The 26,156-nt window shown below is 42.8% G+C and overlaps 2 protein-coding genes and 2 non-coding genes across 8 annotated transcripts in view; 1 reads left to right on the top strand and 3 right to left on the bottom strand.

Moving 5' to 3' along the window:
• Nucleotides 1–7,932, bottom strand: part of RUFY3 (RUN and FYVE domain containing 3) — a 107,811-nt gene extending 99,879 nt beyond the window's left edge. For all 5 annotated transcript variants that reach the window (XR_005579074.2, XM_039468071.2, XM_074396238.1 and 2 more), the window contains exon 1: nucleotides 7,394–7,932. Coding sequence is in view for 4 of the 5 variants with exons in the window: in XM_039468071.2 (XP_039324005.2) it covers nucleotides 7,394–7,739 (346 nt within the window). In the remaining variant the exon portion in view is untranslated. The remainder of the gene's footprint in view (nucleotides 1–7,393) is intronic.
• Nucleotides 7,933–9,232: 1,300 nt separating this feature from the next.
• LOC120363759 (U6 spliceosomal RNA) lies at nucleotides 9,233–9,334 on the top strand. Its single transcript, XR_005579208.1, has one exon. It is a non-coding gene; the product is annotated as a U6 spliceosomal RNA (small nuclear RNA).
• Nucleotides 9,335–10,990: 1,656 nt separating this feature from the next.
• Nucleotides 10,991–11,092, bottom strand: LOC120363765 (U6 spliceosomal RNA). The gene has a single exon (XR_005579212.2). It is a non-coding gene; the product is annotated as a U6 spliceosomal RNA (small nuclear RNA).
• Nucleotides 11,093–18,693: 7,601 nt separating this feature from the next.
• Nucleotides 18,694–26,128, bottom strand: UTP3 (UTP3 small subunit processome component). The gene has a single exon (XM_074396230.1). It carries the CDS (start codon nucleotides 25,963–25,965, stop codon nucleotides 24,526–24,528), a length of 1,440 nt encoding a protein of 479 aa, XP_074252331.1. The 5' UTR covers nucleotides 25,966–26,128; the 3' UTR covers nucleotides 18,694–24,525.
• Nucleotides 26,129–26,156: the final 28 nt, after the last annotated feature.

Below are 26,156 nucleotides of genomic sequence, written 5' to 3'. Positions count from 1 at the left end.
GCATTTTTTGGTTAGTTCTTTTAATTATTTAAGGAATTTTGAAAAATATTGCCACAAGAAAATCATTTCATCCAGTTTTTTCTGCTACACTTCTATCGTCATACATCTAGACTTTTTACTATCTATAGCCCATATTAGAAAAATATGTTCTCTTAGCTTTTTGATAAAATCCTACCTCTTTAACATGCAGATTTCTATAAAAAATTAAACAAAAACGGAAGATATAAGACAATACAGTCAGGTGAATACATTTTGAGGCCAATGCTTGCCTTTCAGTCCCCAAGTTGCTTTCTTTGCCACCTTTCCTCTGCTATCCCCATTACCCAGCAATCTTACTACTCTCCACCCAAACCAGCTTCCTTAAGACCTTGATGAAAGAAATAATGATTAAGAACATAAACTTCATTTGAAGGCAGACTACTGAGGAATATGAATTCATTCCCTGGCTTCAGTTTAACAAATTGCTAAGTACTATTACATGTGAAGTTTCTAGCTCTCTGCACGGCACACAAAAACATCCCACAAATGGTGGCCACTGGTATTGTTATCTTACAGCCACATTCTTTATTGGTAATTGCTCGGGTTCCAGAACTACAAAAAACATTTGTTATATGATGAAGAGCCTTTTAGAACCCTCTAGTGTCCAGAATGAAACTAAGATGAGAAGAAAAAAGAAAACTCTGTCTACAAAGAATGAGTATGATTATCAAAAGGGGACCAACGAAAGGAAGACTCAAAGATTACACCCAATATTCTGAATTGTTGCTCTGTCAATAAGAGTGATTTGACTTTTTGATAATGCCAGGCCAGAAGAACAGGTGCAACAAAAAAGGTAGCAGCAGAAGAGAAGGAGGGAATTGGCTGGGAAGACAAACTGTGAGAGTACAGGCAGCCCTGCTCTCAGGAAAAGTCAGGAAAGCAGAATCAGGAAGGCAAGCAGAGAGTTTAGTCGTAAGGAAGGAAATGGGGGCATGACCCAGCTAACCTGTCCCTCAGGAGGGCCAGGGTCACATCAGCTGTGTGTGGAAGGAGCCAGCTGTATGGAGACACTGAACAGTTCAACTCCAGATCTCTGGTAGTGACTTATGTACAATTATATACCCTTGGAAAGATGCTACATTTCTGAGGCTTGTGTGTGAGAGTGGGTGCTTTTAATCTATTTGACAAAAGGCACTTAATGGATCAGAAAATGGCTCTTTGCCTTCTTAATATGGTTGGAAAACAGAAGAGGGCTAACAGATTTATGAATCACAGAATGGTAAATGGGAACACTGATCTACATTGAAAATACCGAAAAATCCATGTTTTAAAAAGTCACACATCACTCTGCTGTTTCCAAAACCACTAGTATGAAGGTAACTATGCCCAGATCTTTTGGGGTTCTGAAAGTTTGACCATTTCCCTCATACATTCCAGCTTGGGCAGATGCCTCTATGTTTATAAAACACAATAAAGTAGGTTTGCCTTTTCAAAGTTTAAAAAAGCATACAGCAGGTGAACTGATTAACATGCGTTTGAGGCTGGGCATGGTAGTTCATGCCTGTAATCCCAGCACTTTGGAAGGCTGAGGCAGGAGTTCTGCCTGAGCCCAGGAGTCCAAGACTGGACAACACTGTGAGATCTCACCTCTTTAAAAAAAAAAAAAAAAAAAAAAAAACTGTTGTTGTTTTTGAGACAGAGTCTCACTCTGTGGCCCAGACTGGAATGCAGTGACACAACCTCAGCTCACTGCAACCTCTGCCTCCCGGGTTCAAGCGATTCTCCTGCCTCAGCTTCCCCAGTAGCTGGGATTATAAGCGTGCCACCATGCACAGCTAATTTTTTTGTATTTTTAGTAGAGACAGAGTTTCACCATGTCGGCCAGGCTGGTCTTGAACTCCTGACCTCAAGTGATCCGCCTGTCTCGGCCTCCCAAAGTGCTGGGATTACAGGCATGAGTCACCATGCCCAATCTTTGACATATATATCTCTTTATAAAAAAGGTGTTTTTTAAATAAATAAAACAAAAAACATGTGTTAAACCCCTGACCAGGTATACTGTTTTCTAGAGTACTATTAAACAATTAAAAAAGAAGAGAGACAATAATAGAAATGTCCACAGAAGATAAACTATGTATATTTTACACACACACATATATAATCTATATATACATACACATATACATACAATAAATATATATGTCTGTATACCTGTATCTATATTAATGAAACTGTGAGCATAAAGTTAATTTTCTCCCCTTAAACACTAATTTCTGGGTTTATATGTACATTTCAAACCTCCTTCCCCACACAATGGATTTTTCAAGTGCATCTGTCAGAGACAAAGGCTTCTAGATACCTCATTCTCTGCACTATCCAGGGCTCAGCCATGGCACTCACTGTTAAGTATACTCAACTTTGAAATGGGTAGTCATAGTAACGCTGCCAGTCCTTTTCAAGATTCTTTTTCTTCTATTCCTCTTGCAGCCTTCCTCCTATCTCAAAACAGGACTTACAAATACAGAAAGCTGCTACTTTGGGAGTGGGACACTTTTTTGGATACTGCCTTAACTGGGAGAGAAAAGACAAGGGCAAGGATGTGGGCTATTTGCATAGCACCGCCTTAAACAATGTTTGCTGTAGTTGTGGGAGCTGGAAGGAGAAAAGAATAACTAAATAGAAGCTGGTAACTGTGCAAACAGCAGGGTGCCTCTTCCATCCAACACTAAAGAGAAGCCATCTTTTGTCTATCCTGTCCATTCACAAGATGATCTCTAAAGCAGGGTGGAAAAGGAAAGCATGAAAGGTATCACACCACGGCATGCAAGCAGCTCCTCCTCACATACTGCAATTGCTGCGAAAATGGCATGGAAGGTCATACATACACCAAGGAGATAAAGCCACCATGAAATATAAAAACATGGCTGGGCATGGTGGCTCACGCCTGTAATCCAAACACTTTGGAGGCCAAGGCGGGCGGATCACCTGAGGTCGGCAGTTCAAGACCAGCCTGACCAACATGGTGAAACCTCGTCTTTAAAAAAAAAAAAAAGAAAGAAAGATGAAAACATACATGTCTGTGAATGCATGAAAAAATTCTGGACACAAACTCACCAAACTCAAAAGTGTGTTGGAGGTCCACAAAGAGTAAAGTTCACTTTGTAATCGTACTTTTGTATTATGAAACAGTTCAAAAATGAGAATGGATTCATGTGCTACTCCTACTTTTTATAAAATCAAATTTTAAAAGGCATAGTAGAGAGTTGTATGAAATTTACAGTTAGAAGTAGAAAAACTTAGCAGATTATCAGCACTCAAAGACTCTGAAAAGGGCATAATCCCCAACAGGGCACAACAGAAGCCTCCTTTCACACTGCACTGAAGCATGCTGATTTCATGGATATTACAGCCTACAAGATTTTGCAACAGAACAATTCATGAGACAAACCCTGAAAAGTTTAGGCTACCTCCTGTTTACAAACCTTTTTTTTAACTTTTGAAACAGAGTCTTGATATTTTACCATGACTAGAATACAGTGGAGAATCACGGCTCACTGCAGCCTCATTTTCCGGGGCTCCTGCCAGCCTCCCACCTCAGACTCCTGAGTTGTTGGCACCTGAGGCATGTGCCACTGTGCTTAGCTAATTTATTTTTCATTAATTAATTAATTTTTTTTTTGTAGAGGCAGAGTCTGCTTATGCTGTCCAGGTTGGTCTCCAACTCCTGGGCTCAAGTGATCCTCCTGCCTAGGCCTCCCAAAGTGCTGGAAATGCAGATATGAGCCACTGTGCTAGTCTCACACATTTTTGCTATTCTTCAGCGCTGTTATATAAAAACAAAGCTTCTGAGCTCAAATGTAAAAGTTAATTTTTAAAACCTCTAAGTACACTCAAGATTTCTAAAATAAAAATATAATACTACCTTAATACACGGTCTTTCAAAGGTGTTACATTTTATACACTTTTGGCAAATACATTACTGAGAGTTAAAAACTGGGTTGCTAAAGGGGCAGATCCCATTCATCCTAATATTCGCTAGCCATTGAGGTTGAGTCCATGTACCATTCTTATAATTAAAATAAGAAGTCTTTTAAAAACTGTTTGGGGCCACGTGTGGTGGCTTACGCCTGTAATCCCGTCACTTTGAGAGTCTGAGAAGGGCGGATTGCTTGAGTCTATAGTTAGAAAGCAGCCTGGCCAAGATGGTAAAATCCTCTCTTTACTAAAATACAAAAAAATAGTGGAGGTGGTGATGCACACCTGTAATCCCAGCTACTTGGGAGGCTGAGACAGGAGAATCTCTTGAACCTGGGAGGCAGAGGTTGCAGTGGGCCCAGATTGTACCACTGCACTCTAGCCTGGGCAACAGAGTGAGACTGTCTCAAAAACACAAAATAAAAAACAAACAAACCAAAACTGTTTTGTCTCTAGCGTTCATGTATCTTATTTTTATTTTTTAAAATCAAGGTTTCATTCTGTTGCTCAGGCAGGAGAGCAATGGTGCAATCATAGCTTACTGTAGCCCTGAACTCCTGTGCTCAGATGATTCTCTGCCTTAGTCTCCCAAAGTGCTGGGATTGCCTGGTCTCCAATTTCTTAAATGAGTAGTCAAGAGAATCAAAGTTCTGATATTCAGATACATTACAGAAAGCAATATTGCATCGACTCTGCAAGGTAACAAGAATCTTTTTATTCATATCTAGAGTAGTCCCTTCTGTAAGTATGCTTACATTCTAAAGTACATATAAAAATAACAGGTAAAAACAAAAAGTCAGTCCAAAACAAGAACTATTTTGAATCAATTTTATATTTAAATAAAACATGTAACTGTTTCTTTTTTTTTTTTTTTTTGCTAATGTGAAATGTTCTCAGTGACTAATCTTTAAAAGCAGAGGAAATGGGGCACATGCACATTCCCAGTAACTTTTCAGAGCACATACGCATCAATAAACTATTTCAAAAATAAAGATCAAGAGGAAATACTACAACTTATGTGCTAACAGAAAACACCAGACTGGCTGGATGCGGTGGCTCACCCCTGTAATCCCAGCACTCTGGAAGGCTGAGGCGGGTGGATCACCTGAGGTCAGTAGTTCAATACCAGCCTGGCCAACATGGTGAAACCCTGTCTCTACTAAAAATACAAAAATTAGTTGGGTATGGTGGTGGGAGCCTGTAATCCCAGCTACCTGGGAGGCTGAGGCAGGAGAATTGCTGGAACCTGGGAAGAGGAGGGTGCAGTGAGCCAGGTAGTGCCACTGCACTGCTGAGATCATGTTCATAAAACTTTAGCTTTCAGTCCTCTAGTCCTGATCTTGATCACATACTGTTAATTATGTTGCTTAAGCATTACTCCTTCAGAGAAGCTTAAGCAACAATATTAACAGGTAACAGTAAGAAAATATTGTTATTTTATACAATAATTAAGAACATAAAGAGAATCTTTAACAAGGGAATCAAACCAACTGAAATTCAGGTAATTCCCACAACTGATACATACTGCTCAATAGTTGAAAAATTCCTCTGCATCAAACCTTGTACCACAACTGTTACAGAGAGATAGTCTTCATTCTATAGTAGCATGCTTAATATGTAGATTACACAGAAATGGAACATTTTTAGGACAAACAAAAAAAGAGGCGGTGCTTAAAATACAAAGTAGGATTCCTCAGAAAACAAAAGCAAAGTCTCCTTGAGAAGATCCGTATCTTTGCCTCCTCTGCTATATGAAAAGACTCATTTCTGCAGTGAGCTGACAATCTATCTGCACATTAGTGCAGACCACACTCCAACACACAAACTATGGCTTCACTAAGGTAGTCAAAGGTCAGTGTCTGCCCACTGACTTATTAGGAAGTCATAAGGAGATGTGAACACTGAACAACCTCCAGCTGAATCCCATGGACCCTTACTGTTACCTGTCATCCACCGTCTCAGTTTTGGATCTCTTGTTAAAAGAGCATGAGTTTAGCAGAAAAGGAATCTGGGTCAACTGCATTCCTTTTCTTAAGCTGTTACTTGGGACAAATCGAGTTTCTCCATCTGAAAAAGTGGCATTCTATTTGGTTTACACAAACTTATTAACCATGATCATCAAAGCACATGCACACAGGAAATAATTAATAAATGTTAATATTTTCCTAGAAGACGGATGGGGGGACAGAAAAGGTGAAGTCAGGGTTTCTTGGCAGTGTAGAGATTTGTACTGGTGCTTTAAAAAATATAGGGGGTAGGGACCTGGGTGCAGGGGCTCACGCTTGTAATCCCAGCACTTTGGGAGGCTGAGGGGGGCGGATCACCTGAGGTCGGGAGTTCTAGATCAGCCTGACAAAAACGGAGAAACCCCGTCTCTACTAAAAAAAAAAAAATTATATATAGATATATACAAATACATATATTCATGGGGTAGGGTGGGAGAGAAGGAGCCTTCCCTCATCACTTCAGACAAGTTTCTCTCTCGCTTTTCAGAATTCATACAGCAAAGTATTTGGCGTTTATAGTGTGCCTTGTATCGTTAGGCACATTTTCATACTGTAAGAGTTTTTGTTTTAAAACCAGATTTAACCCTCCTCTAAGAGTCTTTATATTCATTGACTATTCTAGGGCCCTACTCATTGCCAGTAGCAGTAAACAGTTGAGTAATAAATAAGACAGCACGGAGTGTGGGTCGGCTGCATTCAGAGCGCTCACGTGTGACAGTGGCTTTAAAAGTGGAGGCCTCTTCGCAACAACCGATATAACCCTGGGAGGTACCCTTCCAAAGCCCCACATTCGTTCCCTTCCTGTCTTCTCGCGCGCCGCTGGGATTTCTCTTTCCACTCCGGGGGACGGATCTGGAGCTGTCATATTTACCGGCATGGAAGGAACGCTCGTAAAAAATGAGTTACTAGTATTACTAAGGCCGCACTGGCGGCGGCGCGCTGCAGCCACACCTACTCCGCTGCCGCGGCGCCGGGAGCCCGAAGCAGGCGGGTCAGAGGGGCCACCGGGTCTCCGGGCGCCGCCCCCTCCTCGACTCCTTCGGGGAAGGTTCTCAGCGCGGGACCCGAGGCCAGGGCGCCCCGGGTGGAGGGGGACCGGCGGGCGGGCCGCTTGTCGCCCCCGCCCAAGCACGTGGGAGGCTGGCGAAGATGAGCACCCATCCCGAGAAGGGAGAGACCAGGCCTGGCAGGAGCCGCGGCCTGGGGAAGCGCTGAGGTAAAGAATCCGGCACTCGGACCGCGCTCGCCCGCTGTCTCCTCCCCCGGGCGCTCCGGGACAGCGGCTTCCCGAGGGCCGCCGCCAGAGCCCCGGCCTCCCGGCCTCCCGGCTTGGGTCACCCCGCGGGAGGCGGAGCTCTGCGGGGGCCGGGCCGGCCCTCCCCGGCCGAATGCCCCCTTCCCCGCCAGCGTCCCCTTGCCCCTCCGCCACTCACGGTGCTTGCCGCCGCCGCCGCCGCTCGGGTAGCTCAGCAGCAGGAAGGGCAGCGGGGAGCCGGGCGACGGCGGGGTCCTCCAGGAGCGCTGCTGCTGCGGCGGCGGGCGCGCTCCGAAGCCGGCGCCTCCATCGCCGGGGTAGAGCAGGAAGAAGGGGGCGGCCACCGGCGAGTCCGGCTCCAACTGCCCGGCGGGGGAGGCGGGCGGCGGCCCCGCCTCGCTCTCTCGGTCCGTGCCCCCGGCGGGAGCGCGGCGCGGCTCCTCCGGCCGCCACTCCCCGCCCCTCGCCGGCTCCTCGCTGCAACTTTCGGCACCAGCGGTGGGCGGCGGCGGGGTCTCAGCCATGCTCGCTCCGTCCTTCGCCGCCGCCTCCGACTCGCGCCCGGGCCTGGGCGGGGGAGCAGAGGGTCAGGGCGAAGAGCCGCCGCCCCGTCCCGTCCGCGCCGCCGCCGCCGCCACCTTCCTCCTTGGCCGCGGGCTGGCGCCTGGGCTCGGCCGCTCGGTCCACGGCCCGCCCCGCCGGGGTCCGAGCCAGCTGGAGGGACCGCCCCGCCCGACGGCGCGGCCTCGCTACCGGCCGCCTCCTCCGCCCCTCCCGGCCCGGCCCCCAGCCTGTGACTCGGCTCCCCTAGGGGGCAGCGTCCTCCTCTCCCCACTCCTCACCTTCCGCTTCCCTCCCGCGGGGCTGGCTCCCTCCCGACCCCGGGGCCTAGGGCCTCGTCCCTTCCCGCCCCGGCCCGGCCCTCGAAGGCGGCCAGGTGTGTCTGGGGCTTGAGAGGTGGAAGACCTGGCCGAATACCTGGCGGCGTTTGGTCGTGTAACCGCCAACTTTATCGGTAGCACGAAGGCACAAAGATCTGGGTTGAAGAAGAGACGAAAGCGAATTTTAAAAAAGCACCTCCCTGCTCCCGGGTATTAACTGTACCATTTGCCTTTCACACACAGGAACTTAAACCGTTAATTCACTGTTTTGATTAATGAGCTTTTTCTGTGAGAAACCAAAGGTGGCCGTCCTCCTTCCACCACCTCTTTTGTTCCCGTCTTGTGCGCTGTATTGAAAGGGTGTATTTGCTCTGACTTTAACTCCCAGGTTTTCTAGTGCCGCGGGTGCGCATGAGTGCATTTTAAACCAAATAGCTTAGAATTTATACGACAAATGGCAATTACAGGTCGACAGTTTTCTCTTTCACGGTGCCCGTGTCTCGCTAGTAATTGGCCACCGTTGCTCTGAGAATTCTAATCAATGATTACTGATCTAGTAATTTCCTTAAGTAAACATTTTTTTCGGCAATAAAGACAGTGTCCAGTGACTCTATTGGTTCTTTATCCTGGATTCCTAGCTGATTAGCCTTGTGTTTAATGCTGGCATAGAAGCCATGTTGACTCATAATTAAAAAATCACTGTAACATTTTGCCCACCTGCTCTTTCTTCTTCCTTTGTTCAGTCTTTCCCTGTGAGACAAAGTTGTACTTTTTTGAAAGGAAAAGTAAACCTTTTTATTACTGTTGTTATTCTCTGTAAATCACTCTTGAATTCCTACTCGCAGTTACCATAACACTTAAAATACTACTTTTCGCTGAGTCTTTTAACAAGGAGCGTTTAAAAAGTAAATGTTTACAGGATAATTTCAAACAGTCTTAGAACTTTTCAGATTCTGGCATTTCCTTGACCTGTTGATCTCAGTTCTACTACCTATTTGAATAAGTTTTTTGTCCAGCTCTGTAAAATGATTATATTAATCATAGATATTGTGAGGGCTAAATAAGAAATTGAAATAAAGCCTTTAAAATACAACTTAACATTGTATTTAAATTGGCTTAAATAATAATTATTAGTAGTACTTCAGCAGCACATAAACTAAAATTGGAACAATACAGAAAAGATTAACATTCTCCTGCATGAGGATGACCTGAAAATTTGTGAAGCATTTCATATTAAAAAATAATTATTATTAGGAATATTTTATCATTTTGGCAAAACAGCATTTAACTTACAATAATAAAAACATACTGAGTTGAGGAAAAAAGCCTTTCCATCATATCTTTAGCATTTTGAAAATGGTTTGGGTCTTAACTCTTGGTATAGGTGAGAATCTCCATAGGAAGACCTATCTGTCTTTTAGGAATTGCTAAGTGTCTGATACCCTGCTAAGAAAAACTGAAAGCATCTGATCCAGCAATCTCATTACTGGGTATATACCCAAAGGATTATAAATGATTCTGTTATAAAGACACATGCACACGTATGTTTATTGAAGCTCTATTTACAATAACAAAGATTTGGAACCAACCCAAATGCCCATCAGTGATATGATGGATAAAGAAAATGTAGCACATTGGCCCAGCACAGTGGCTCACACCTGTAATCCCAGCACTTTGGGAGGCTGAGGCAGGCGGATCACTTGAGGTCAGGAGTTCGAAACCAACCTGGCCAATATGGTAAAACCCCGTCTCTAGTGAAAAGAAAGAAAGAAAGAAAGAAAAAAAGAGAGAGAGAGAGAGAGAAAATGTAGCACATATACACCATGGCATACCATGGAGTCATAAAAAAGAATGAGTGGCCGGGTGCGGTAGCTCACGCCTGTAATCCCAACACTTTGGGAGGCAGAGGCGGGTGGATCACGAGGTCAAGAGATCGAGACCATCCTGGTCAACATGGTGAAACCCCGTCTCTACTAAAAATACAAAAAATTAGCTGGGCGTAGTGGTGCATGCCTGTAATCCCAGCTACTCAGGAGGCTGAGGCAGGAGAATTGCCTGAACCCAGAAAGCGGAGATTGCGGTGAGCCGAGATTGTGCCATTGCACTCCAGCCTGGGTAACAAGAGTGAAACTTCATCTCAAAAAAAAAAAAAAAAAAAAAATGAGTACATGCCCTTTGCAGGGGCATGATGAAGCTGAAAACCATCATTTTCAGCAAATTAACACAGGAACAGAAAACCAAACATCACATGTTCCCACTTATAAGTGGCAGTTGAATAATGAAAACACATGGACACAGAGAGGGGAACATCATGCATCGTGGCCTGTTGGGGGGTTGGGACAAGGGGAGGGGAACCATTAGAATAAATACCTAATGTAGATGATGGGTTAATGGGTGCAGCAAACCACCATGGTACATGTATACCTATGTAACAAAGCTGCACGTTCTGCACATGTATCCCAGAACTTAAAGTATAATTAAAAAAAAAAAAAAGAAAAACTGAAAGGTTCCAGATGCGTTATATGGTTTTGATGCCCATCCTTAATTGGATCCTTTATCTTATTTTTACATGCAGAAATTCCAAAATACCATTATAGTCTCATCAAGTTTCTTCACAGAGATGTTTTACAATGTTTCAGTAAAGAATTTCACAAAAATCTATACTTAACCACTGTAGGTAGAAGAAATAAGAGCAGAGTCCTCACAGATCATTCTTGAGAAAGGCCAATACTCAACCAAGGGTGTCACGGAATTAAAATATGAAATATTATCTAGTCTGAATTGCCAGCTTTCTTCTTTCTTGTTAGATACCCACAGGTATAGCAACATTGACATGCTGTGGAGTCATCCAGTGTATTGTATTTTTGTGCCTCTATTTAAAAAAATTTTTTTGTAAAAATATAGAATGCTTCACGAATTTGTGTATCATCCGTGCGCAGGAGGCATGCTAATCTCTGTATTGTTCCAGTTTTAGTATATGTGCTGCTGAAGTGATCGTTGTGCCTCTATTTATAAAAAGAGTTATATTTATGTTTAATGTAATTAATTAAATGGAAACTTGATACAGAAAATCAGCTGAAATATGAGTTTTAAAATTTATAGATAAGGCTATTTATGAACTTTTTCTTTAAAAGTGGATGATACTCCAAGTTCTTAGTTTCTTAAGGCTTTTTTAGCTTTTGAATCAATAATATAATCACAGCTCTGCATTAGTTTAGTGATATAAAGGGCTGATTCAGCTGCTGTACACATTTAAGGAAGCCAAGATTATAAAAACAAGTCTAAACATGTTGCTCCCTCTTACAAATGCACAGAGCATCTTCTGATACTGTTTTAAAGTGACAACATCCAGGCACTATAATTAAGAATCAAGCTCTATTAATAAAGCTGGAGGCTTTTCAACTTTATCTGCATTTTATTTTTAGTTATCCATGTTTAGTTTTTTAAAAATCCTTTGGTGGTCCGGGTGCGGTGGCTCATGCATGTAATCCCAGCACTTAGGGAGGCTGAGGCGAGTTGATCACGAGATCAGGCATTCGAGACCAGCCTGGCCAACATAGTGAAACGCCGTCTCTACTAAAAATCCAAAAAAATTAGCCAGGCCTTGTGGTGGGCACCTGATATGCCAGCTACTTGGGAAACTGAGGCAGAAGAATCGATTGAACCTGGGAGGTGGAGGTTGCAGTGAGCCAAGATCGTGCCACTGCACTCAGCACAGATGACAGTGTGAAACTCTGTCTGAAAAAGAAAAAAATCCTTTGGTGATCTTAAGGATGGATACTTAAAAATATATTACAAAACTTTTTAGAGATTAATGTTATGGACAAAAATATATTTTTAGTACAGCGTAAACTTCTTAAGAGCTGTGAATCAGGCCAGGGTTCGGTGGCTCATGCCTATAATCCCAGCGCTTTGGGAAACTGAGGCAAGTAGATCATTTAAGACCAGGAATTTGAGACCAGCCTGGCCAACATGGCAAAATCTCATCTCTACAAAAAATACAAAACAAACAAACAAAAAACCCACGAGAACTGTGAATCAGAGAAGATAACACTTGAGGCGGGGTGTGGTGGCTCACATCTATGATCCCAGCATTTTGAAAGGCCGAGGCCCAGCTAAGATTGTGTCTTCTCTAGGCTGTCTTCTCTGATATACTTCCATCCATGAACATCTAATAATCCCTTACCTCTTCCTATGTTAGGGATTTCTAAACATTTTCTCCATTGTGTTAAGACTAGTTATGTACTTGTCTTGGTGCTGGACACAGTGGTTCATGCCTTAATCCCAACACTTTGAGAGGCCAAGGTGGGCATATCACTTGAGGCCAGGAGTTCAAGACTAGCCTGGCCAACATGATAAACCCCTTCTCTACTAAAAATACACAAATTAGTTGGATGTGGTGCCACGGGCCTGTAGTCCCAGCTACTAGGGAGGTTGAGGCAGGAGAATCGCTTGAACCCAGGAGGTAGAGGTTGCAGTGAGCTGAGAATGCATGACTGCAGTCTAGCCTGGGTGACAGAGTGAGACTGTCTCCAAAAAAAAAAAAGAAAAAAACAAAAAGGGAAGATACCACTTCAGAAGTGTTGATATTCTTTTTCAGTATAGTATATAGATTTATTATGATTCTAAAATTATGATTTTCTTGAGCTGTTTGGTTTATATCATATGGCACTTGAGAAAAGTCGTATTTGAAAACAGTGTACTCAAGTCTTCATGTTAAACTTATTGTAATAAATGTAGAAATTTATTGATACTAATTAATATAATGCCTTATTGTGAAAGCTCTGAGTCCATTATTCTTTTGAATTACTAGATTTTGATGGCTGTAACTTAATTATTTATTTTTTCAAAACATTCATTATAGGCCGGGCGCGGTGGCTCAAGCCTGTAATCCCAGCACTTTGGGAGGCCGAGGCGGGTGGATCACGAGGTCAAGAGATCGAGACCGTCCTGGTCAACATGGTGAAACCCCGTCTCTACTAAAAATACAAAAAAATTAGCTGGGCATGGTGGTGCGTGCCTGTAATCCCAGCTACTCAGGAGGCTGAGGCAGGAGAATTGCCTAAACCCAGGAGGCGGAGGTTGCGGTGAGCCGAGATTGCGCCATTGCACTCCAGCCTGGGTAACAAGAGCGAAACTCCGTCTCAAAAAAAAAATTCATTATAAAAACACCCAGTTACAACATTGTAGTGTGGGGATAAAATAATGAAAATTTAAAAATTTATATTTAAGGCCAGGTGTGGTGGCTCACACTTGTAATTCCAGCACTTTGGGAGGCTGAAGTGGGTGGATCACCTGAGGTCAGGAGTTCAAGACCAGCCTGGCTACATGGCAAAACCCCATCTCTTATAAAAATACAAAAAAAATTAGCCTGGCGTGGTGGCAGGTGCCTGTAATCCCAGCTACTTGAGAGGCTGAGAGAGGAGAATCTCTTAAACCTGGAAGGCAGAGGTTACGAGCTGAGCTTGAGCTGCTGCACTGCAACCTGGGTGACAGAGCGAGACTTCGTCTTAAAATACACACACACACACATATATATATACACAAACAAATATATATGTTTATATAAAATAAATAAAAATATCTAGTCAATTTATATCTCCTCTCTATTATAGATACTTTAAAGAAGTAAAAACAATATATTTATCTACCTTGAGTAGGATGAAGAAAAAAATAAAAGTAATATATTTAGGTTAATCAATGATAGTTTTCTTCGGGTGTAGACATATGGATATATTTTTCCATTTTTCTACTTTTCTGTATTTGCAAGTAGTCTGTAATGGATGCATTGCTTTTAAATAGAAAATAAAACACATTGAGGGGCTATTTTGATTCATAGTTTCATAATTATATCTTTTTTTATGAAGATCTAACAGTAAAGTTGTGTTCCTTGTGTATACTGTGGAGAAATAGAATTCAAGAGGAGCTGATCATATTTGTCTTTTTTGAGTGTTTATTATTATTATTTTAGAGATGAAAGGTCTCTATGTTGCCTAGGCTGCTGTTGAACTCCTGGCTTCAAGCAATCCTCCCACCTCAGCCTCCAGAGTTAGTCAAGATATTCAAGAACAATATTCAAATAACAATCATTGCTGGCAACCATAGTCGAGTTCCTACTACAATTTCCTTTGCCAAAATTTGAGATTATTCTTACTATCAGATTTCTAAATAATGTCCTTGGGCATAAATGGAAATATGTAGTTTATAATAATATCATACTTATGGGTCAATTATTTTCAGTATTATGAACAGATGGCTAAATAAGAAAATTGAAGATTTCTCCTAGTTCTGTATCACTGACAATACATTGCTTCACCGGTCTAAAGAGACTCCAGAGACACCTCAGCCTCCCAAAGTGCTGGGATTACAGGCATGAGCCACTGTGCCCAGCCAGCAACATTATTAAGATAAACACTACCTGGGCCTGGTGGCTCGCACTTGTAATCTCAGCTACACTGTAGGCTGAGGTGGGCGGATCACGAGGTCAGTAGTTTGAGACCAGCCTGGCAAGAATGGTGAAACCCCATCTCCACTAAAAATAGAAAAATTAGGCGGGCATGGTGGTGCACACCTGTAATCTCAGCTACTCTGGAGGCTGAGGCAGGAGAATTGCTTGAATCCGGGCAGTGGAAGTTGCAGTGAGCCGAGATCGTGCCACTGCACTCCAGCCTGGGTGACAGAGTGAGACTGTCTTGAATAATAATCATCATCATGATGATGTTGCTGAAGATTTCTATGAATGTATCCAGTTTGTCCCAACTCTCATGCTCTCTCCTTCAGCTTTTTTTTTTTTTTAGATAGAGCTTGGCTCTTGTTGCCCAGCCTGGAGTGTAGTGGGGCTATCTTGGCACACTGCAACCTCTGCCTCCTGAGTTCAAGCAATTCCCTTGCCTCAGCCTCCAGAGTAGCTGAGATTACAGGCGTGCACCACCATGCCTGCCTAATTTTTGTATTTTTAGTGGAGATGGGGTTTCACCATTTTGGTCAGGCTAGTCTCAAATTCCTAACCTCAAATGATCCACCCACCTCGGCCTCCCGAAGTGCTGTGATTACAGGCGTGAACCACAGCACCCAGCCTGTACTCTGCTTTAAAGCTTCATCTTTTCTTGCCGATATTATTGCAAAGGACTCCTCATGGTTTTCCCTGCCTCTGGTTTTAATCTATTCCAGTTGCCCTACTCTATGGCAGCCAGAATGAGTAATTTACTTTTCTGAACTTTCACTTAATTATGCCACATCATTTCTTAAAAATCTGGGTTCACTTATTTATATCTGAGATACAATCTAAGTGCATTAACTACCTACCAAGGTCTTTCATGATCTAACTCCTTTGTATCTTTTCAATATTATCCTCCTATCTTGTCTTACCCTTTGTTGACTTTGGCTAAGCTTTAACCTGTTTGACATTACTCATATTGTGGTACCTACTCTTCCTCTCCCAAATTCTACTCAAAAAAGATCTGTGATACTTTCTCTGCTCTCCCCATGTAGAGAGGTACATTGTCATTTTTGAGGTCGCATAGCATCCAATTTGAGCAGTTAATGGCTTTAATTGTAATCAATCTATGCCTCTTCCCAGTTAGCATCCTTTTTTTCTCCTTTTTACAATGCACAAAAGATTTATTTTTTGTACTACTTATTCCTTGTACTATTCCTAAGTAGTTCTCAGGCCCCCTCATTTTATTTTTTATTTTTTGAGATGGCCTCCCTCTCACCCAGGGTAGAGTATAGTGGCGTGATCATGGCTCACTGCAGCCTTGACTTCCCAGGCTCAAGTGATCCTCGCACCTCAGCCTCAAAAATAGCTGGGACCATAGGCACATGCCACCATGCCCAGCTAATTTTTGCATTTTTTAGTAGTGACAGGGTTTCACTCTGTTGTCTAGGCTGGTCTTGAAATTCTGTGCTCAAGTGATCTGCCCAAGTTGGCCTCCTAAAATTCTGAGATTACAGATGTGAGCTACCTCACCCAGCCTCACCTATTTTTAAGACTCTTTCCTCTTAAGATCACATAAAAATTCTTTGATTCTATTTGTGACCATCAGGTATCTGAATAAAAGGAATTAAAAAAAAAAACAGACTGAATAAGAAGCTTAAGGAATAACTTATTTAGCTTACATTTATATTTCCCTTTTTATGTATATTCAAGTATACTGTGAATAAAAATGTAAGTATTTCTAAAAGAGGTCATTTAATAAATGTGAAAAAATTTTAGGTGCTGATAGAATTTGATTGTCTACTTAATTTGAATAATCCTCACCCCACCATGGCAAAATTGTCTGTTATATGTCTTAAAATAGGGCATATAAAACAATGCACAAGAATAAAAAGTACAGCCCCCCCCAGCATAAAGTTTTCTTTTTTCTTTTTCATTTTTTTGAGACGGAGTCTTGCTGTATCACCAGGCTGGAGTGCAGTGGTGCACTCTCGGCTCACTGCAAGCTCCACCTCCCAGGTTCAAGTGATTCTCGTGCCTCAGCTTCCTGAGTAGCCAGGATTACAGGAGTTCACTGCCATACCCCACTAATTTTTGTATTTTTAGTAGAGACAGGGTTTTACCATGTTGGCCAGGATGGTCTCGATCTCCTGATCTCGTGATCTGCCTGCCTCAGCCTCCCAGAGTGCTGGGATTACAGGCATGAGCCACCGCCCCTGGCCTAGCATAAAGTTTTCTTTTTTTTTTTTTTTTTTTTTGAGACGGAGTTTCGCTCTTGTTACCCAGGCTGGAGTGCAATGGCACGATCTCGGCTCACCGCAACCTCTGCCTCCTGGGATCAGGCAATTCCCCTGCCTCAGCCTCCTGAGTAGCTGGGATTACAGGCACGTGCCACCATGCCCAGCTAATTTTTTGTATTTTTAGTAGAGACGGGGTTTCACCATGTTGACCAGGATGGTCTCGATCTCTCGACCTCGTGATCCACCCGCCTCGGCCTCCCAAAGTGCTGGGATTACAGGCTTGAGCCACCGCGCCCGGCCCTAAGATGATTTTTTTTTTTTTTTTTTTTTTTTTTTTTGAGACGGAGTTTCGCTCTTGTTACCCAGGCTGGAGTGCAATGGCGCGATGTCGGCTCACCGCAACCTCCGCCTCCTGGGTTCAGGCAATTCTCCTGCCTTAGCCTCCTGAGTAGCTGGGATTACAGGCACACGCCACCATGCCCAGCTGATTTTTGTGTATTTTTAGTAGAGACGGGGTTTCACCATGTTGACCAGGATGGTCTCGATCTCTTGACCTCGTGATCCACCCGCCTCGGCCTCCCAAAGTGCTGGGATTACAGGCTTGAGCCACAGCGCCCGGCCAGCATAAAGTTTTCTAACTGAGGTCCATGGACTCCTGGCTTCAGGGAACCCAATGTCATATGCAAAATGTGATTAGGACTATGCCATGGTTCTGGGGGCGGGGGCAGGGAGGCCTATTGTTTTCAAGATTCTCAGGACTAAAGGTTTTGTAGTCCCATGGTAATTACACATTATACTTCACTCTTGTAATTAACTTCATTCATATGCCTAATGTTATTAGCTGAGAGAAACCCAGAGCAGTGTTTCCCAAAACATATTCTGTAGACCATTTGGATCAGAATCATGTTGCATCCCTGTTAAAACAGGGACCAACACCAGGCCAGTTGAATCAGAATCTGTGGAGGTAGGGCACAGAAATCTGTACTTTAAACTTACCAACTGATCCTTGGACATTCTAGTTTAAGAACCATTATGGTAGAACCAAAGAGAAATTAACTCATTCAAGTGGAGTAAATTACTTTTTTAAAAAAAATCAGGGTCTCACTCTGCAGCCTAGGCTGGAGTTTAGGGGGGCCATCATGCCTCACTGCAGCCTCAACTTCCTCAGGCCCTGGTGGTCCTCCCACCTCAGCCTCCCGAGAAGCTGGGACTACAGGCTCGTGTGCTACCATGCCCAGCTAATTTTTTGCATGTTTTATATTGCCTAGGTTGGTCTTGAACACCTGGGTCTTGAACATCTGCTATCTTAGCATCCCAAAGTCCTGGGATTATAGGTCTGAGCTACCACACCTGGCTACATTAGTTTTTTTAAATTGGACTTAAAAAAATAGTAACTAACATGAAACACTACCTGTCAAGTGTTCTTCTAAATTGATGTTATATGATTAACTATTTAAACTGTTGATTATTACATATTATTCAATGTGAGGAGACTGGAGCACAGAGATGTTTAAGTAGACCAAAGACACATGGTGAGTGGGTGATACAGGGCTTTGAACTCAGTATGGCTCTGGAGGCCAAACTCTTCCCAGTCACTTCCCTTTATTGCCTTTCTTTCTTTCTTTCTTTCTTTCTTTCTTTCTTTTTTAGTGAGGTAATTGAAGTCATATTGCCTTTCTTAAAGCAGGATATTTTACTAGTTTCCTCCAGATTTTTTTGTTTTGTAGTTTAACAAATGCTGATTCTTGATACTTGTTATCATTTAGAACTTCACTTTGAAGCAAATGTAAAATCAGTTTTTATTTTTTAACAGTAGCTGAATCAAAATATATCATCTGGAATACATAGCTAAAGTAACTACCAATTAAAAACTCAGATATGAGAAAATATATCTTAAACAAAATTTTTAAAAAATACAGACTAATATCTGTTGATGAGAGGGGTATACATTTTCTACACTTTATTTCTTTTTTGTGACGGAGTCTTTCTCTGTTGCCCAGGCTGGAGTGCTCACTGCAGCCTCCGCCTCCCAGTTCAAGTGATTCTCCTGCATCAGCCTCCCAAGAAGCTGGGACTAAAGGAGTGCACTGCCACACCTGTCTGATTTGATTTTTCATTTTATTTATTTATTTTTTTTTAAAGATGGGGTTTCACCATGAAGCCAGGCGGGTCTTGAACTCCTGACCTTAGGTGAGCCACCCACCTCGGCCTCCCAAAGTGCTAGGATTACAGGCATGAACCACCTCGCCCAGCCTATTTTTCATTTTTCAGTAGAGATGGGGTTTTGCCATGTTGGCCAGGCTGGTCTAGAACTCCTGACTGCAGGTGATCTGCCTGCCTCGGCCTCCCGCAGTGCTGGGACTACCGGCATGAGTCACTGTGCCCAGCCTGTTTCTGTTTTTTAAACTTTCAAAGGCACATTACAATTTTGTTTTTAAGAATAAAAAATATAATCTGATTAGATGAAGCAGCGTTTTTTCAGTGTGATTTTAAAATCTAGTTAGATACATGATTTTTTTTGTAACATCTGTAATTCAGTGTTCCTGTCAGTACCTGTTCATCATTGTGATCTCTGAGATGTAAAGCATAATCAGTTCCACTTATCCTGAATTATTCTGGTAATGTTAATTTAACATAGTAACTTAAAATTCTTTTTCCTAGCAACTCCAGCCATTCCTCAGATATATCAAATATTTTGTGTAAGATATGTGAATACAATTAATTATTCAAGTTATCTAAGCTAATTTTTATCTTTTAGACACAAAAGGTAATTTTCCAGTTTGCCAAAACCTTTGACCATTAGGTAGTTCTTAGAGGTCTGAGAAGTGAGAAAATTTATTTCTACACAAAAATTCAAGTGGTATGTTTATCTTATTTAACTTCTTCATAGATGAGAATTAAGGTAAGAAACTGTGGCTTAGAGAATTGACTAGCCCAAAGCCAGCCAGCTGATTAGTACATCACTACCTATTTAATGGATCACTAATTTGATGTTTTCTTCTACTTTAATTTTTAATATTTTGTATTTTTCATAGCTGTTCATAGTTTAATACATTGCCAAAAAACTAACAGGTTGTTGATGCTTTGTATTGATATCTGCTACCAGTAATCTACTTTATTGGACCTCTTATCCATGAAACTCTCCAGAGTTCACAAAGTGAATCCTTACAAAAGATCATCACACTGGTTAACGACTTATTATACGTGCACCAATGACAGTACCCAGCACATCTCAGTGCACTTTAAATGTCTGTTAAATATACATACACATTTTGAAAGATGTGGCTGGGCACAGTGGCTCATGCCTGTAATCCTAGCACTTTGGGAGAGTGAGGTGGGCGGATCACCTGAGGTCAGGAGTTTGAGACCAGCCTGACCTAACATAGTGAGACCCCGTCTCTACTAAAAACACAAAAATTACCAGGGCCTGGTGGTGCACCCTTGTAATCCCAGCTACTTGGGAGGCTGAGGCAGGAGAATCACTTGAACCTGGGAGGTGGAGGTTGCAGTGAGCCAAGATTGTGCCACTGCACTCCAGCCTGGGTTACAAAGCAAGATGCCATCTCAAAAAAAAGGCCAGGATCAGTAGCTTACAACTATAATCCCAGCAGTTGCAATGAGAGGCCGAGGCAGGCGGATCACCTGCGGTCTGAAGTTAGAGACCAGCCTGACCAACATGGAAAAACTGTCTCTACTAGAAAGACAAAATTAGCCAGAAGTAGTGACGCATGCCTCTAATCCCAGCTACTCGGGAGGGTTAGGCTGGAGAATCGCTTGAACGCGGGAGGTGAAGTTTCCAGTGAGCCAAGATGGTGGCATTGCACTACAGCCTGGGAGACATAGGGAAACTCCATCTCAGAAAAAAAAACAAAAAACAAAACAAAACAAAAAACAAAACAAAAAAAAACCACACCAAATTTTGAAAGACGTAAATATTACATCTAACAATGTATTTTGCTATTAACTCGCATCAGACAAAGCCATGTTTTATGTTTATAATATAGGATACATCTACATCCTAGCTACTCCAAATGATGAATTAATAATTTTTATAAAGTGTTGTGAAGTCTCTAAAGGAATATATAACAGGCTTTTCCCCCACTTTTCTAAATGGAAGATTTTTCTTCCTTTAAAACATAATTTTTTTTCTTACTACATCTATCTGTCAATCTATAATCTCCCCCTGGTCCCCCACCCCACCGTATATATATGGCAGGGATTTGATATAAAACACAAGATACCTTCTTTGAACATTAAAAAAAAATTATTTTGTAGAATCTCACTATGTTGCTCACGCTAGCCTTGAACTCCTAGGCTCAAGCAATCCTCCTGCTTCAGCCTCCCAATAGCTGTGACTGTAGGTACAGCCATGCCTGATTTAACACCAAATACTTTTTTCTTTTTTCTTTGAGGAGTCTTGCTGTCACCCAGACTAGGGTGCAGTGGTGCAATCTCGGTCCGCTCACTGCAACCTCCACCTCTCAGGCTCAAGTGATTCTTTTGCCTCAGCCTCCCGAGTACCTGGGATTACAGGTGTGTGCCACCATGCCCGGCTAATTTTTGTATTTTTAATAGACAGGATTTCACCATGTTGGCCAGGATAGTATCAAACTCCTGACCTCAGGCGATCCACCAGCCTCAGCCTCCCAAAGTGCTGGGATTACAGGTGTGAGCCACCGTGCCTGGCCCAAATACTTTCAACCTCTAACTTCATGTCCTTTTTGCCCTCTCCTAGATTTTCTATAGCTCATGTGCTTACCCAATGCTACCCTTTCCTCCCTAATTTAGGATATTAATTTCTCATAAGTCAACACTGTTCTAGGTGCTTTACATACTTTAATTCACTTAATCCTCACAACTCTACAGAGTCGGTACTATTATCTCCATTTTAGTTGTGAAAACTAAACAACAGATCAAGCAATTTGCCCAAATCCTGGGTAATAAGTGATGGAGCTGGGTTACAAATCCAGTAGTCTGGCCAGGCGTGGTGGCTCAGGCCTGTAATACCAGAACTTTGGGAGGCTGAGGCAGGTGGATTGCGTGAGACCGGGAGTTCAAGACCAGCCTGGCCAACATGGAGAAACCCTGTCTCTACAAAAAAAAAAAAAAAAAAAAAAAATTAGCCAGGTGTGCTGGCACATGACTGTAGTCCCAGCTACTCCAGAATGTGAGGCAGGAGAATTGCTTGAACCTGGGAGGTTGTGGTTGAAATGAGCCAAGACTGCACCACTGCACTCCAGCCTGGGTGACAGAGTGAGACTGTCTCAAAACAAAACAAAACAAAACAAACAACCTCCCCACCCCGCAAAAAACCAAACCCAGTAGTTTAACTATAGTCTGCTCTTACCTACTGACCTATAGCTTCACCAAGGTAGGTGTAATAAGACACTTATACAGATGAAGAAAATGAAACTCAGAGATTAACTGAAAATCATCCTGTTAACTCCAAAACCTGTATTTTTTCTATTATCAAAAAAGGAAGTATACTTTCTTCTTTGAGACTGAGTCTTGCTGACACCCAGGCTATTTCCACTTAAGAGCTGTATGACCTCGAGAAAGTTACTTTTGCCAGTTTTTTTCTTTTCAAAATATGGATAATAGAATTTACCACATAAGGTTGTTATGAGAAATAAGGAAATAAGCACAAAAGTGCTCAGAAAAGCTACCTTAGCAAGCACTGTTACTTTTATTTCCAACCTATCACTTTTATTTATTTATAAAGAAACAAAATAATTTGTCTTGTGTGCTACTCTGAGGAAGCAGCTATAAGCCAGCAGCTAAGAGAATGAATGCTCATGTTGGTTTGGGTTCGGATTTCAAGCAGCTGCCCTTTAGAAAGTCAAACTTCCAAAATTTCAGCATCCTCATCTGTGAGAGCAAAGTATCACCTTTTAAAGTTATTGTAAAGATTTTTTAATTTTTTAAAATTTTTATACACAGAGTTTTGCTTATTGCCCAGGCTGGAGTGCAATGGCACAATATCAGCTCACCACAAGCTCCAGGTTCAAGTGATTCTCCTGCTTCAGCCTCCCGAGTAACTGGGATTATAGGCATACACCAGCACGCCCAGCTAATTTTGCATTTTTGGTAGAGATGGGGTTTCTCCATGTTGTTCAGGCTGGTCTCAAACTCCTGACCTCAGGTGATCCGCCCACCTCAGCCTCCCAAAGTACTGGGATTACAGCCGTGAGCCACCACGCCCACCAACTTATTGTAAAGATTCAAATGAGGTGACAACTAGTACATGGCAAGTGTTCAAAGATTTTTTTTTTTTGAGATGGGAGTCTCATTTTGTTGTCCAAGCGGGAGTGCAATGGCACCATCTTGGCTCACTGCAACCTCCACCTCCTGAGTTCAAGCAATTTCCCCTGCCTCAACCTCCTGAGTAGCAGGGACTACAGGCATCTGCCGCCATGCCTGGCTGCTCTTTTATTTTTAGTAGAGACGGGGTTTCACCTCTTAGGTCAGGTTGGTCTCGACCTCTTGACCTCAGGTGATCCATCCACCTCGGCCTCCCAAAGTGCTGGGATTACAGGCATTGAGTAACGGCACCTGGTCGTGTTCAATAAATATTAACTATGCATCATCTCTGCATCTCTAGTAGATAGCACAATGTTTACTGAATAAACAGTAACACAATGAGGAAATTAGGACCTTTTTTAAGTTTCATTCCCTAGTCCTCTCATTTTCTTCCATGGTAACATCCTATTTTTACATTCACCACCTCAACATCTTCCACCTTGTTAAAGACCAGAGTGGCAAAGAAAAATAGAACTTTGAGCTGGGCGCCGTAGCTGACGCCTGTAATCCCAGCACTTTGGGAGGGGCTGAGGTGGACGGATCACCTGAGGTCAGGAGTCCAAGACCAGCCTGGCCAAAATGGTGAAACCCTGTCTCTACTAAAAATACAAAATTACCTGGACATGGTGTCAAGTGCCTGTAATCCCAGCTACTTGGGAGGCTGAGGCAGGAGGCGGGGGTTACAGTGAGCTGAGATCCTGCTGTTGTAATCCAGCCTGGGCTACAAAGTGAGACTCTCGTCTCAAAAAAGAAAAAGGGAGAGCGGAATAAAAGGAAAAATAGAACTATTGCCACTTAAAGTTAGACTTACCTAGTAGTAATTATATCAAATTTTTAGCAAATAGACTGCAGGTACAAGCAGCAACCACTGCAAATCACCAGTAAAGAAGTGGAAATGGAATTTTTACCTTATGTGCTATGTTAAGAACTAAGAAAATACTGACAATTGATGTGATTAAGGCATATCTTTTCCTTTTTCTACTTTTAACCAAAGTTTTATTCCTGTTTTTAAACCACATAGAATGTATGAAATCCATGTTGACATTAAGCCCATTTATTAACAAGTATCTGGCCCAATAATTATAGTTAGGTAAATAAAATATGTCAGAACTATTTTATAGGCTGCCTTTCAAATAACGGTCAAAGGTGCATTCTCTTTATGCAAAAAGTTACACATGTTCTAAGTTTGGTTAACATTCCACAATGAACTGTGAAATTTCCCTAAGCTAATACTTAACAGAATATTGGAAAACTTCAACATCATCTCTTAAGCACCTTCATATTGCTCCCACAGTTCTTACATAACCTTAATATAAATTGTCCCATAACCCAAATTTCCCTGTGGACAAGAATTTTTAAAATTTAAAGTATTATACATTAATACAATCATTTTAGTTAAAAGTAAAAATTTATTGATCCAAAATTGCCAAAAACCTTATGCTAAGCAAAAACTTCATTTAAGCTTAATGCTCTTTTTAACTCCTGCCCGGATGCCAGATAATTCTCCACTATAGCGTTGCTCCTCTTTACGAACTTCACGAACCTGGCCTCTTCTTCGAATTTTGGCTCTTCTGAACTTCTCCCTGTGTTTCACTCTGGGATTGCGATCAATCTTCTTTCTCCTAGGAGTAAGTCCCCTATTTTTAGCAATTTGATAGGTAATGGCTCTCTTTGCATTTTGATCTTCAAGAGCCTGTTTTTCAGTGCTGTTTTCTTCTTTCTTTCTCTTTAGCTTTTGCCTGTCTTCTAGTTCTTTATAGTACTTCAGTTTAGCTTCTTCGTCAAAATCAGAATCATCAGAAAGATCTGTAACAGCACAGGCAGCAGCAGAAGTCTTTGAAACAGACTTTGGTTTGGGCTTGGTGGATTTTACTTTGAGAATCAGTTCTTTCTTTACAGCGTCATCCTTAAGTGTCAACAGATGACGAATTTCCGAGGACAGCTTCTGATCCACAACTGACAGCTTGTTGATCAAATGTCGGTAGGTAACAAGCCTTTCTATGACAGGATGTCCATGTGCTGGGACTCTCCTAGCTTTCAGGATCAAGTAAAAACTTATGTTCGAACAATAATTCAAGTAGAGGTTGTACTTGGTCCTCAAGTATTGGCTTCCTTTTCCGGGTGGAATGACCCCCTGTTCCACCAGCTGTAACAATGGCTCCAGCTCATCCTTCACCTCTGTCAACTTGACTTTGAGGTCTTCTATCAGCTCCAAGAGTTCCGGTGATTCCTTTCGCAACATTTTCAGCTTCTCTTTCACTGAAACTTTAGCTAAATCTTTCACGACCCGTGTCTCAGCTTCATCTACCTGAGGCACTGGTTTTGCAAAGGCCTCAACCCAGGCGACACCAAAATCATCCTCTTGCAGCGCTTGGGCTAGGCGCCGCTGAATGAGCTGTGCCTCCTCCTCCTCCTCTCTTTCCTCCTCCTCTGCCTCCTGTTGACTCTGCCGGCCTCGAGACTTGGAACCATAGTCCGTGTCATAGTAAAGTTTTTTCCTCTGACCCCACGACAAACTGGGATCCACAGAGGCCTCAGCTTCACTGTGCACGGAGCTCCCACCATCATCATCATCGGCATCCTCCTCCTCCTCCCCCGCAGTCCCTCCATCTTCGTCGTCCTCATCGTCCATATCTAGGGCTAGCACCTCCTCCTCCTCCTCCTCCTCGCCATCCTCCTCGTCTCCACTCTGTACTTCATTCCAGCCCTTAGCTAAGGCGGCCCGGGCTCGTGCCTCATGAAAGTCATCTACCTGATCTTGGTAGTAGCTGGTGTCCCCCGGTGAGGGTGGCAATCCTAAATCATCTGCATTTTCGTCGGTGAGGGTGGGACCTGCCTTGGCTCGCACAGCTGCCCACTTAGCTGCTCCGCGCCGCCGGGATCTCCCCACCATGGCTCACACACAGTCTCAGGTTTTACAGCGACTGCGGACTTCCCGCCACTTCTGACTTCGGCGCAGGAATCAGGCGCTCTGGCACCTCGTGGCTTTAAACTGCCGCGCGCTCCCCTACCACCGGAGTTTGCAGTCGCCGGATCGGCTACCGGAATTTCCTTTTTTCCGGCCCCCAGCATGCACTCCGCGCG

Source organism: Saimiri boliviensis, chromosome 3 (assembly GCF_048565385.1).
Source record: "Saimiri boliviensis isolate mSaiBol1 chromosome 3, mSaiBol1.pri, whole genome shotgun sequence".
Classification (NCBI taxonomy): domain Eukaryota; kingdom Metazoa; phylum Chordata; class Mammalia; order Primates; family Cebidae; genus Saimiri; species Saimiri boliviensis.
This window is presented reverse-complemented; position numbering and strand designations above follow the sequence as displayed.

What these genes read in the sequence shown, in the direction of transcription:
- UTP3 (XM_074396230.1), bottom strand. Translation starts at nt 25,965, where the DNA reads ATGGTGGGGAGATCCCGGCGGCGCGGAGCAGCTAAGTGGGCAGCTGTG.